The 14011-nt window shown below is 35.8% G+C and overlaps 1 protein-coding gene across 1 annotated transcript; it reads left to right on the top strand.

Moving 5' to 3' along the window:
• Positions 1-1751: 1751 nt before the first annotated feature.
• Positions 1752-3717, top strand: LOC18598599 (UNC93-like protein 1). The gene is made up of 2 exons (XM_007028176.3): positions 1752-3207; positions 3320-3717. The coding sequence occupies exons 1-2, from the start codon at positions 2048-2050 to the stop codon at positions 3564-3566; spliced, it is 1407 nt and encodes a 468-aa protein (XP_007028238.3). The 5' UTR covers positions 1752-2047; the 3' UTR covers positions 3567-3717.
• The last annotated feature ends 10294 nt before the right edge of the window (positions 3718-14011 follow it).

Genomic DNA, 14011 nt, shown 5'->3' with positions numbered 1-14011 from the left:
TCCTGTTCCTAATAGGATTTGTATATGTCTTATATAAATAGGCAAGAGTAGCTACTTAATTGGTGATTAGAATTTTCAAAAATAAAATTAGTTATCAGAATTGTTTAACAACAAGTTTTAAAAACTGAGAAAAATAAGAAACGTAAATTCTTTTAAAAGTGAGGCACTTGGGTCACCTGTGATGTACTTTTTATCTTTGATTTTCAATTTTGCTGTAATAGATCCTTAGATTATATTTTGAATAACAATTATTATTATTGAATTAAAAATTAAAATTTCACATCTTGAAATAGCTTTCACTTTTTTTTTTTTGCAAGTAATCAAGTTATTTGACTTCAATCTCAATTTAATTAATGACCCTTAGAGAATAAAGAATATTCGTTTCAATAATTTAGTTAGACAAATTAATAAGCCAAATAATACTAAGAACTGCCAACATTGAAATTAATGGTTTTTTTTTGTTTGTTTGCAGGAGTGGAAAATGACTTGGAAAATCAAGGAAAATTCCTTTATTTCCTTTCTTTCTTCCTCTCTTCTCTTCTTTCTTGCTACGATGTTTTTGGGACGTGATCCGAGCTAAGGTTAGAGGTGACTTAATAATTTTTTTGAGTGATGTCATAAATAAATCTAATTCGATTGGAAGTTTTTAAACTCACTCTTTACAAAATTATAAAAATTTAGTAAATTCATTAGTCTTATTGACTATATAAAATTGTAAAAGTTTTTAAGACTTCAGTAGTATCATCTTACACGACTTCACTCTATGTCGATCCGCCCTAACCAGAGTGGTCGGATATGGCCTGCCGGTGCCTTATCCAGCATTGGCAAGGAGCGCCAGATGTAAGTTGAGCTATTAAGGCAGAAAATGAGCTCAGCTTACTAAATCCAGCGCGGTTGGTTGCAGTCAAAGCAAGGGTAGGGCAGCTTGACCTGGGAAAGTTTTTTTTATTGTACACCCGGGTTTCAGATCACGACATATGTTTGTCTCTCCTTGTGCTCTCATGGCTTCTTGTCTTATCTTAGCAACCCTTTTCCGTAGTTCCCAAAACAAAGGAGCTATTTATGTCTTTATCTTGGTTTCTGCCATAGAAAGAAAGCCGGTAATGGGCAAGCAGAATTGTTAAAACTTGGATGGGCAACCGTTGACTTATATACATCTCTGCTATTAATTTGTAGAGTCGCCTCGCCGGACTTTTAATTAATTCCGAGGATCAAAAGATGACCATCTACCTAAACTCGGGTAGAAGCCGGCAGCCGGCTTCCTGGTAATTGGACGAGTGCTGGAAAAGACCAAAATTTGGGACATGAAACGTCAAAAGTTTTGTCCTTTACTTCCAAGACACCTTTATCAATTGCTTTCCATATTGCGTTTCACAAATTAAATAATAATCTTAAACAATTTCTTTTCATATATACAATATTAATAATAATCCATTACTCCATATTTTTATGATTTGAAGTACAGACGCGTAGTTATTAGTCAAATGGGTGGGACATTTGGCTTGGCATCCTTATCGAGAATTTTGGCTGATGAGCTACGGTAACATGTGAAATTAATCTTCGGAATCATTCAGAATCTGAATTATTTATTTGCACCACCAGTCGTCGTCCGCTGTGCCTATCAAGATGTTATCATCCATGAGGTTGGAATAATATTCATAAGGATATGAACACTCCAATTATTATTTTAACTTTGTTCGTATGTTAACGTCGTTAAACCACAAAGACTAAGGTGTGAGGTTAGATTCATATTGTAATATTCGGGAAAAAGAAAAGGGAAAGAAAAACCATTTTCTTAAACAATTGGACAGGATTTTGTCAGTTTAGTGTATATATATAAATATTAGCCAGTATGAGGCAGAGTACTGGTTGGGCTAGTGCTGTGTTTAACTCTCAGTAAAATACTTCCCTGGTAGCTCCCCCGTTAAGGTAGCAAGTATAAAAGTGGATCATACTGTCCTGATTCCAGATCCCAGAATTTTCTCAGCATTCCATTCCATTCTTTCCCTTTTGGCCTTTCCAAATCCTTTGATCAGAAACAACAAAAATGGGTTTCCAAGGCGGCGTTGCAGATGAAGAATCAGGCACCGAATTGTCCACAAAATCGAAATTCAGATACAACTCGCCACTCGTCCAAGTCTCCCTCATAGGCCTGGTATGTTTCTGCTGCCCCGGAATGTTCAACGCCCTTTCCGGGATGGGAGGAGGAGGGCAAGTCGATCCGACCGCTGCCAACAACGCCAACACTGCCCTTTACACCAGTTTCGCTGTTTTTGGCATCCTGGGCGGCGGCATTTACAACGTCCTCGGACCCCATCTCACCCTTGCCGCTGGCTGCAGCACTTATGTCCTTTACGCCGGCTCTTTCCTCTACTACAATCATCATAAACACCAGGCTTTTGCAATTGCGGCAGGTGGCCTTCTTGGCGTTGGCGCTGGCCTTCTTTGGGCCGGTGAAGGCGCTATTATGACTTCTTATCCTCCACCGAATCGAAAGGGCACTTACATCTCCCTGTTTTGGAGCATTTTCAACATGGGTGGAGTTATTGGTGGCCTTATTCCTTTTATTCTGAATTACCACAGAAACGAGGCGACTTCTGTAAATGATGCCACTTATATTGGCTTCATGTGCTTCATGTCGGCTGGAACTCTTCTTTCTTTTGCCATTTTGCCACCCAACAAAGTTGTTCGCGATGATGGTACACGTTGCACCAATGTTAAGTACTCCAGTGTCTCCACAGAGGCAGTCGAGATTCTCAAATTGTTTTTCAATTGGAAAATGCTCCTTATTGTCCCTGCTGCTTGGGCCAGCAATTTTTTTTACAGCTATCAGTTCAATAATGTCAATGGCCTTCTTTTTAATCTGAGAACCAGAGGGTTAAACAACGTGTTCTATTGGGGGGCCCAGATGTTGGGCTCTATTGGGATTGGTTACATATTGGATTTTAGTTTCCAGAGTAGGAGGATGAGGGGTTTTGTTGGGATTGGTGTTGTCGCTTTGCTTGGCAGTGCAATCTGGGGTGGTGGTCTTGCCAATCAACTCCCTTACTCCCATGATCATCCACCTACGAGGTTGGATTTCAAGGAATCTGCTTTTGCCGGTCCCTTTGTTTTGTACTTCAGCTACGGATTGCTGGATGCCATGTTTCAAAGCATGGTTTATTGGATCATAGGAGCCTTGGCTGATGATTCACAGACCCTTAGCAGGTAATGCATTCTTCTTCTTGTTCTTTCTTCTTTAAAGATCATCATCCTCTTCTTTGTTTTGGTTTTTTTTGGGATCAATTGACCAATATTTATGTCTATAATAATGTTTCAGATATAGTGGATTTTATAAGGGAGTGCAAAGCGCAGGAGCAGCGGTTGCTTGGCAAGTTGATACGCACAAGGTTCCATTGCTTTCCCAGTTGATTGTAAATTGGTCGCTCACCACTGTGAGTTATCCACTGCTGGTGCTTCTAGTCATGCTAGCTGTAAAAGATGACAAGAAGACTGAAGAGGAAACTCCCAAGGAGGCCACTGTTCCATCTTCCAATAAAGATATCAACACTGCTAACTCCACTTAGCTGTTATTTATTCTACCGTCTTTCGTCCACATGCCTGCCAAAGTGGCATCTTTTTCTTTTCCAACTTTAGACAGCTGTTATGATGTGTATGTTACTACGCCATTATTCTCTCCATTAAAAGGAAATCACAGTTAAAAAGTTTTAGTGCAAAGCTTTCTTTACTCGTAGAATTCTTTAATCTTGGTTTTGCTGTCCAGAATGCACTGTTCTTGCCCTTTCTTGATTACAATCTTTGAAGATAACCACTGGTTTCTATATTTTAGCCATGACTAACAGTATGCCTTTTCAGTTGATAAAAGATAGTATGTTGCTTTACCATGTATGGAATACCCTAAAGGCTATAGAAAAACCTTTGCTGCTGACAATACTATTAAAAGAAAAATTGAATCTTGGGAAAGGAGTAGACTATTTGTTGATTGCTACTTTACATTATGATGGTGGAAAAGAACTACTATAGCAGTTTTCTTGTCTGTGTAATTCTTTCTGAATGAGATAATGACAATGATTATTCTGTGAGACTAACCACCTTGACACCGGCAGAAGGTAGATAATGATGTGCTAATGGTATGTTGCATGTTTGCAGCTTCAAGTTTTCTGTGGCATTGCATCATCTGATATAGCTATTGTTTCCATAGAAACAGTATAGCACAACTTCTAAGTTTTCCCTGCAAAACAAAGTCACTAACTGATATCAGTTTTCTATGTTAGTTCCATTTTGTCATGATTTTTTTGCAGCGATATAGTCATCAGCTATTTACTCTGCAATCATGGAGTGCTTGGGTCTTTCTGCTCCAGAGGTAACACTTTGCGAAGTATATTTAGCGATTAAACTGCTTTGTTGACAGCCGATCATGTTTCTCGCTTTGTGAATTACGTTCTTGGTTTTAACAGAAATTTGTCTGAAACAGCACATTGATGCTGTGGCTTTGAAATGTGACTCCTGATCAGTTGGTTCTCTTTTAGCATTCTTTCTTAAGACTAAATTCTACATGGTTAATTTTCAGCTTAAAAAGAATCTACATAGTTAGGTGTAGCTTCTGTCGGATTTCTTCTTTTGTATTACTGGTCTAGTGGTCTTTCTGCTTTGTTCTGTTTTGGAAGAAATAGTACTTGCTAATAACAAGTTTATAGTTTAGGGTTCAGCAGATATGGAAAGTGGGAGCTTTATGATCCTTGAAAAGCTGTTTTCAGTGAGTATCCACCTATAACGATTGAGGAGGCAAAGTACTCCTCTTTGGATTGGCTTAGGTTCTGTTGTTAGACATTGAGCCTGTAACATTCTAAAATGTAATGAAACTATTATTTCCAGATAATTATGCATTATTGTTAAAGGTGGGAAACATCAGATTCAGATCAGGTCATTTTTGGTTTGGATAAGAACAGGTTGGGTTGTTTTGAATTCATATCGCTTCGGACTCGGTCGTTTTGAGTTTAGGTTGGGTTCGAGTTCAGGTTTGAAACTAGTAGTTAATTTTCCATTTTTATTGTTAAATTTGGATTATTATGGCTTTGGTATTACTCAGGTATTACTTTTATCTCAGCAGGTAAATTATGGTCCTATAATGGCTAAGGTATATTAAATGAAACTAAAATTACGAAATGGTACATTGGTTGCTGCTAGGGCGCTATGCTGTTTTTAAGTTTACATGTGTGCAAAACGCTGTAGAGTTCTGAGCTACATTTGCTTTTGCTTGGCAGTTCTTTTGCATATAACCATTTGCTAAAACTTCTGTTACAACAAGCATGCGTGACTGTCACTGGTGGAACGAGGGGGCTCATGCTTAGGCACTCATTAGCATATCGGGTGGTTTGTTGTTCTAATTACATTGCGTTTGAGGAGATGAATTCAAACCATGTAACTTTGTAGAGCTAACAAGTTTGTATGCATCCATTTGTTTAATTAGTATGTATCTGTACTTCAACACAATAGGTAAGCCATGCATGCATGCCAGGGATTATATAGTGAAACAAGAACCAAAACTACCAACTTAAGCACTGGATCAGTAAAACAAGTAGTCTTCAAATTATCACCAATCACTTATGTTCCAAAAAAGGGTTTTATCACATATCATCTCCTTTAATATGAAGTCCAAAATCATTGATCAATGTACGCCAAATGGCAAACTCAAGACTCAGAATTTCTGATGCTTTGTTTTTTCCTCTCTGCTTGATATGTTGGACATTTTTCTTTAATTTTTTAACTAGTGACTTGTATTTGGCTTATTAATATATAAAGTTCAACTATTTGATTCCTCTTTCAGCTGCATATGGGGTCAATACCAATTAGGCAGGGAAGGAATCCCATGGATTATAATGGCAGAGGTTGGTTTACTGCTTTAAACTTCATTCATATATCCATAACTTTCTGGAAAATTTGTCAAGGCCCTAACATAGAAAAAAATTTTACTGCGAAAGGTGCAGCTGGAAGCATCTTCAGTTAGACTTGGATCGTCTACTACTACTTTTGACATCATATTTAAATGGAGCTCAGCATTCTTAGAAATGTACCATTCTTGAGCCTTGTACCTCATAACTTTCTTCTACCCTTTCTTTCCAAAATTAGAAGCTACAACTTTTAAGATAGAATTTCTAATATTAACATCGGAAGTCTCCTTTGAAGATAAAGTATTGCATTCACACTCATCATGTTTCATGTACTTACTTATTGCAAATGCAAAGTTAGGTACAATCATCATGTTTCCAGAAGCTGTGAATGGCAGTTCCATTTGTTTTTCCTGTACGGACCAGTCATATATCTGTATAAAGTATTTATTTTAATGGTAACAACTATTACTCAAATTTAAATATCCATGTAAATCAAATTAAATGCAAGCAGTCACCTTAGATCTTTTGATCTATGGTAAGAATATGCCTTTTTTTAAATCAAAGCATGGGTTTTCAAGGATCAAACAGTTGGCTTGGTCAAAAGGTAGTTGCATGTATTCTTATACTCAAAAGAGCCAGATTCAAAACAATTTTTTTCTTCCAATTTTGAAAAGAATTAGCTAGTTGATATATTCTGTCAAAAACCAACATAACATGGCTACTTCCCCTTATCCAAGACTGATCCATGGTTAAAGGTTGGATCCAATTTCATAAGTGAATTCTAATTTTTTTTTTTTTCATTTGGAATTGACAGCTTCATTGGCACAAATCGTTTATTAATCGTGGCATCTATTAGACTTATGCAATTGGCAATTTGATGGGTCAGGTCGGGTTTGAATTGTGTGATTTTGGATCAAAAGAAATTTGGATCCTTTTAGATTTGAGTTATTCAAGTTTAGCACTCGAGTATTTAGAATTCCAATCATGTCGAGTCCAAGTTATTGATTTTTTAAAATTTGTACGAGTTATTTGAATTCTAATAATTTAGAATAGTTCGAATTCAAATTGTTTTTTTTCAAGTTGGCGTGTTTGGGTTGAATTTTGCTTGTCAAATCAATTCAGGTCAGATGAGTTTCTCGAGTTCGAATCAAGTATTTCAACTCTACATATGTTGCTATTCTGAAAAAGAAAAAAGAACCTCTACATATGTCCTCAAAAATCAATAATTTATTTATGTATTAGGTAAATTACTACTTTGATTATTATTTGTTAGCTTAAAAGTAGAAAATAATCTAAAAGGGGAATGCATTAGATTGTTTCCAAATCTTTTTCAAAATAAAAATTAAATAAATATAAATGCGAAAACAATAATTTAAGAAATATATATAAGATTTAAGTACAAGTTAACTTGACAATAAATAAAAGAGAACCCTAGAGAAATATATAGAGAAAGGCAAGGCTTGCAATTCCTATTTCAAAAATATCATGAAAAATAAAACCATACATCGTCCACATTTAAAGTACATAATTATCCATATCCACATCCATCCATAATTATGTTATGAAATAAAAATATATGTTGAATTCAAGTTATTGATGTTATATGTTTATTAAAAGGGTAAATTACCCTTGTCTTTTAGGTTTTGACCACAATTTAGTGCGGATCCATTAGTATGAGAAATACATAGTCCGCCTCAAAAGTGTAAACGCTATTAACGGATAATGTGAAATGACTAAATGCCTATTGTGTAAGTATGCCGTAATTGCGTCTGTTGGAAGCAGAATTACTTCTCACTACCCATTATACACCACTTTGCATCTATTCATCCTTTCTAGCCAACAATCGATTAATGTAAGGGTTTTTTACGGTTTTCAAATTAGTTAACCGATTAAAATTTTTGTCTGAAAGCCAAAATGCCTTCAACAAATTTGTTCATCGATTACCTTAAATTTGTTTGGTTTTCTAAAACCCTTAAATTGGATTAAAGATTGAGAGTGAAAACTCGAGGTTTGTTCATTGATTAAGTATTGTTATGCATTGATTCTGGTGTTGTGCTTTTGTGGTAAGCATTTGTTTTTATTTTGAGTTGGATTTTGGGTGTATGGTTAAGGTTAGGGTCAAGGTTTTTTTGGGGGTTTCACCCTTTGTGAAAAATGGGTTCTATGGGTGGTATTTGGGTTAGAGTTTGAGTTTAGGTTGTAACCTAGAACCCAAACCCAAACCTTCACCTTAATCGATTCGAATTTGGGTTGTTTTTAATTCTGAAAGTTCTCGCAGGGCCCAGTTACCCTGTTAAATTTTATTAATTCAAAATAAAGGTACAAAAGGAGGGGGGCCTAAACCGTACCTTCAAAGTTACATGAAAACCATGATCGAAAATAAAAATTGCACCTAGTAAAGATAGTACTTCCCAAGCATAGTTATTTAGAATGCATATGGAAAGTAATATTACTTTAGTACAAGATTCTATGAAAACATTGAAACTGTAAATTAGGAGTACTACTTCTTTACCTTTATTTAAAGCAAACATACGGTAAATTTAATTTGTCTAATCTAAGAATTCATTTGAGCTCACCTTCGACTTGTGAAAATACATGCAGGTTTTGGTGTGTATACCCCTGATTGAAGAGATGATCTACTACTTGGTTTCCTTCTCTATGTATGTGTGAAATTTGGAAAGAAATACAACTCAAGCATTTTCGGATGGAGGCCAGCAAATATCGAGTCTGAGAGGAACCTTTATGTCCCTCATGTATAATTTGTACAACCACATTTGCATCCATTTCAATCCAAACTCTAGATACATTGTACTCAATACATAAAAGCAAACCTCGATGTAATGCCATTAACTTTGCCTGTAATGAATTAAAAGGTCCAAAGTTTTCAGAAAAGCCAAAAATCATAGTACTTGTGTGGTCCCGAAGAAGTCCTCTACTAGTGGCATTTTGAAAGGCATCTTTGGAACTACCATCGACATTCAATTTAAACTCACCTATCAATGGACGATACTAATAAATAATTTTTGGCAGATCATGGCTCTTCCATTCAAACCGATAACCCTAATGAGTAGTAATATCAAGATCTCATCTCCATTGCCATTTACATAACAAATTACCTTGAAAAAGTTGTCGTAACATTTTCATAGTCCACCAAATAACTCTCTTAGGATAGATTCCGAGTCCCCTATGCTTTGCATCATTTTTTTCAACCAAAAGAAGCTAAGAAATCAGCAAAGGCAATAATATTCGAATATGACTAGGTTTAGTATAATCCCCAGAATAATACCAAGAGTGAATAATTTGTATTACATTTATGGGAGTGTGAACATAGATTTGAAAGAATTTTGAAAAATAATTCCAAACCTGTTATGGAACCGGACCTTCCCATAGTACATGGATAACCGTTTCCTTCGACCGGCAACATGGACACTTTGATGCTAACTTGAGGCCTTTTGATTTCATCTGTAACTGCATAAGAATCCAATTATGCACCAGGCACCATAAGAAAAAGGAAATAGTAAGTGTGATGCTCGTATGCCAAATAATCTTACCCAATGGGTGTATAAATTGTCTTTGGCGAAGCAGTTCCCATGCACTGTTGGTTGTGAATTCTCCATTTAGGGTGAGGGCCTAGTATGCCAAATCCTCTTGTGTACAACTAATAGGAACTTTCAATATCTCATTAATTATAGTAGCTGGTAATACAGCTCTAAGCTTATCCACATCCCACTCATTATAATGGAAAACATAATTAACTTTAATCATGGAATGAGAAAATGTAGGGAAAGAGTTTACCAGTGGCTCATCACCCAACCAAACATCATGCCAGAAAGCAATTCACCCTTACCAATCTGCCATCTTATCTGTTGCCTAATTTTGTCTCTCCCAATAATCATTCGCTTCCATGTAGGTGAATCATGTGTTTTAGGAAATGATTGTGTGAGGAATTTGGCCAGTACAATATTTAGCTCTCATATACTAAGTCCACAAGTTACTACAAGTTTGAAATCGCCAGCAAAGTTTTGCAGTGAAAGCCTCAAAAATTAGACAAACTACGAATGTTCAAACCGCATTTAGAACTTGGTAAAGCTATTTTTCCCCATGCCGTCCAATGCATCTTTTAGCTGTCAAGCGATCCTTCCCAAATAAAGGCATTAAAAAGTCTCTTAATTCTCTTAATTACTATCATTGGCAGCTTTAGCACTTAAAGCAAATAAATCTGCTAGGGTGATAGTACACTCCTTAATAGAGTAATGTGCCCTCCTGGAGACAAGATCTTGTTTTCCCAATCGGTAATGCGATCTTAGATCTTATTAATAAGGGAATCAAAGAGCAATACCTTTTTTGGTCTTTTGTATAGGGGAGCCCTCAGATACGTGATAGGTAACGTTTGCTGTTGAAATCCCGTGGCTTAAGTTATAATCTGACATCTCGAGTAGGCCATATTATTTGCTGTAATGAAGCAACTTTTGCTAGGATTAAACTTCTGCCCTAAATTTTGTTCATATTCTTGCAAAAACATTAGCACTTTCTACAAAACGGCTTTGCTTCCATTAGTGAAAATCATGACATCATCTGTAAAAGTAAAATGATTGATATTTATAGAACATCCTGATTGATAGTGCAATGAGCAGGATTGAGAGAATAAATTATTTAAGCCACTCGATAAATATTCAGCAACTAGAATGAATAATAACGATGAGATTGCATCCCCTTATCGTAGGCCTCTCTCTGATTTGAAATACCCAATCGAATGTTCGTTAATCAATAAAGAGAACCAACAATTCGAAATGCAATGTTTAATCATATCTATTCACTGAGCATTAAAACCAAATTTCTCCATCATCAAATATAAAAAATCTCAGTGTAATCAGTCATAGGCTTTCATCATATCTAGTTTAAAAACAACATTACCTCTTTTTGATTCATGGTCTAGTTTACCAATCAGCTCATGGGTCAAAAGTATATTGTCACTGATTAGTCTACCACTCACAAAGCCATTCTGGTTTTCAATTATCAAGAAAGGCAAAAATGTAGATAAACGGTTTGCTAGGAGCTTAGTGACTATTTTGTTGAGGACAATGCACAAGATAATTAGAAGGAAATCCCTGAATTGCATTGCATTCGATTTTTTTGGTAATAAAACTAGAGTTGTGGAAGTTACCCCTTGTGGCAACACTACTCCTTTGGGAATCTTAATCGATTATAATTTGAGGTTTCAACCTATATGTGAAATTGGTTGTATTTTGGTTATGGTTAGGGAATGGGGTTTTGGTTAAGCATTTTAGGTCAGTTAAGCTATTGTAATTTGTTTTTAAGGTCTAGACATGGTTGACAATTTCTATGACTTGGTGGTGCACCATAAGTGTGAGGTTCTAACAATACGGAATGTTGATCTCGATAGATACTTGTACATAGAGTTGGTGAATGACATATTTGAAGGTATGGTTGATGATTCAACTTTTGGAATAGGAATGAGTGTCTTAATTAATGTACAACATCCTAAATCAAATGAGGTATTTGAGTTAATGTTTGATGAAGATGTTCTCAAGCTATTAGAAATGTATGAAGGTGCCAAGGAGATCCATCTATAGTTGGACCTTGTACTTGCAATCCGCTATAGAAATTAATCTTAACCCAGGTAAGTATTTTGACTATGTGAATTGGTAGATTGGAAATGTGCATGTTGTTGATGATACTGTAACTGTTGATGATACTATAGATGTAAATGTTGGTGTAAATGTTGTTGCTAAAGTAAAAGTTAATGTTGATGTAAATCTGAATGCTGATAGAATGGTAGGTTCTGGTTTAGGGACATGCAGACTTAGAGTTGGGGAAAGAAGTTCTAGTGGTAGAGGGTCTATTGATATTGATAGTGGGAGAAGCAGTGGTAGAGTTGAGAAAGGAAGTTTAGTTGATTGTTTGTGTTAGTAGTGATGCAAGTAATGATTCGAGGGACACAAATGTGGCAGAAGAAGTGGATATTTCCAATGACGATATAGATTGAATGTTTGAGAGTGAGAGTACGCAAGAAGATATAAATCAGTTTCAAGGTAATTCTCAAGGCAATTTTGAGGACAATGTTGAAGAAGATAATGATGTTGATAGGCTATCTAATATTGGTAGTGATGGGGATGAGGGAAACAAAGCAAGCTCTGGCTCTGATAGGGAGGGTAGAACTATTGATAGGTCAATGAGAAGCATTCTTACGCATTTGATGAGTCTGGGAAGGTGAGGCTGTTAGGAATTTGTGAAGATGGTGCTTTGGAAAACAAGTATATTTTCACGTTTATTTCCATTCATTTATTTGTAATGAAAGTACATTTTGATAATAAGACGAAGAGTTTGTTTTAAGCAAGCATTAATTTTCTAGTTATAAATGTACCATGATTCTATTGAGATATTAAAATACATTTGTGTGAAGAGTCATACATAAGAGACATATATTTTAATTGAGTCTATGAATTGTTCATAGCCATTTAATAAAGTTGGTCACTTTATTATTTTAAGGCTATAGTGTTCAAATTACTTCCAATGTAAAGAATGTGATTCACTTCAAGGGAATGATGAGTCTCAAATCATCGAAGTAGTTGAGTTCGAGTAATGACACTATAATTTGAACTAGAATCACGTGAGAATCAAGTATAAGTTTAATTGTTACTTAAATATGATGGGAATGGGCTAGCCATGCATCACAATGCATAAAACCCAAAATAAATAAAACAAACGTAGCAGAATATCAATAAATATTGACCTTTCCACCCAAAGTCATTTTCAAAAGATCTTTAGATGATATATAATGAAAAAACACACATGTGTGATTTGGTCATTATTTAGGGACAAAGGAAAGTTTGATTCCTTATCTAAACTCCACCAAAATAGCCCCTCCAAGAGACCTCATACTAATTCTAGTTGTTGCAAACCAAAGCTGCCAAAGAAATTCTTGTGCAGCCTCTAAAGAAAGTCCACACAGTTGTTGGCTCCATTAGTTTTTGATGATAATAAAACATTCCCATTTCATTTGTGTCTAATATTTTTACTTGAGTGTGCAGGAAAAAATTTATATGCAAATAAATAATCAATCATTAAAATGCACATATCAAAGAGCATAGAAATAAGGAAGCCACAATTGATTAACAAGACAGAAGCTCCTTAGTCGATTAATGAAGAGTTAGTCAGCTAAGATTTAAATCAAAAGTTGACGGGCTGAAGAGTGTTGAGAAACAAAACCAACTTAGTCGACCAAGAAATGAGTTAGTCGACTAAGTGTACACTGCCAAAACTACCAGAAACTAGGAACAGAAGACAGAGACGACTTAGTCGACTAAGATATCTGGTAGTCAACTAAGAGCATTTTGCCTGCAAGTTTGAATTCTACACTAAAAGACAGATTAATGGCTAGAACCAACTCCCAACTATTTCCAACGGCCAGAAAACTGTCAAACTGCCATCAGAGTTGTTTCTCCAAGTATAAAAGAGGGTTCCAATGGCTAGAAGTGTATTGAAGGCTTCCAAGAACAGACAAAAGAGCTGAAAAACTAGAAAACATCCTCTGCACTTCACTGCACTCAACGCCCATCCTTGTAATTGTATTTTGCACTTCAACTTGTACCACTTAGATCAACATTGTGATCATAGGTACACTTCTTTTTCATTTCTCTTTATGTTCTTAGAGTGAAAGGGTCACTCTAAGGGGTTCAATCAAGCTAGGATTGCTTGTTTGTATTAAGGTTCTAACTTAGCCTTGAAAAGTTAGGTGTTGGGTTATAGTTGAGCTCGAGAAAAACTATTGTGAAAGGTTTTGGCTAAGCTGGTAAAAGCCATTGTTAAGCTTGGTGAAAGCTTGTGAATTTCACCAGTTCTTAGTGGATTGGTTGAAAAATCCTTGGTTGGATAATCAAGGTAGTGGATGTAGATTTTGGACCAAACCACTCTAAATTTTGTTGTCTTATTTACTCTGTTTTTGTTTTATTTTCATTCTTTCTTTTATCTTGCATTTGTTCCCACTTAGAGTTAATTTTTGAAAGAGCCAAATTGTGCTATTCATCCCCCTTCTAACACATTTAATTGGGACCAACAACAGTGAATGGATAAATCCCTACAATAGGGTGAGATTGCCA

Source organism: Theobroma cacao, chromosome 5, assembly GCF_053813885.1.
Source record: "Theobroma cacao isolate CCN51 chromosome 5, ASM5381388v1, whole genome shotgun sequence".
Taxonomy (NCBI): domain Eukaryota; kingdom Viridiplantae; phylum Streptophyta; class Magnoliopsida; order Malvales; family Malvaceae; genus Theobroma; species Theobroma cacao.
The sequence above is the reverse complement of the archived record's forward strand: the minus strand, read 5'-3'. Positions and strand labels throughout refer to the sequence as shown.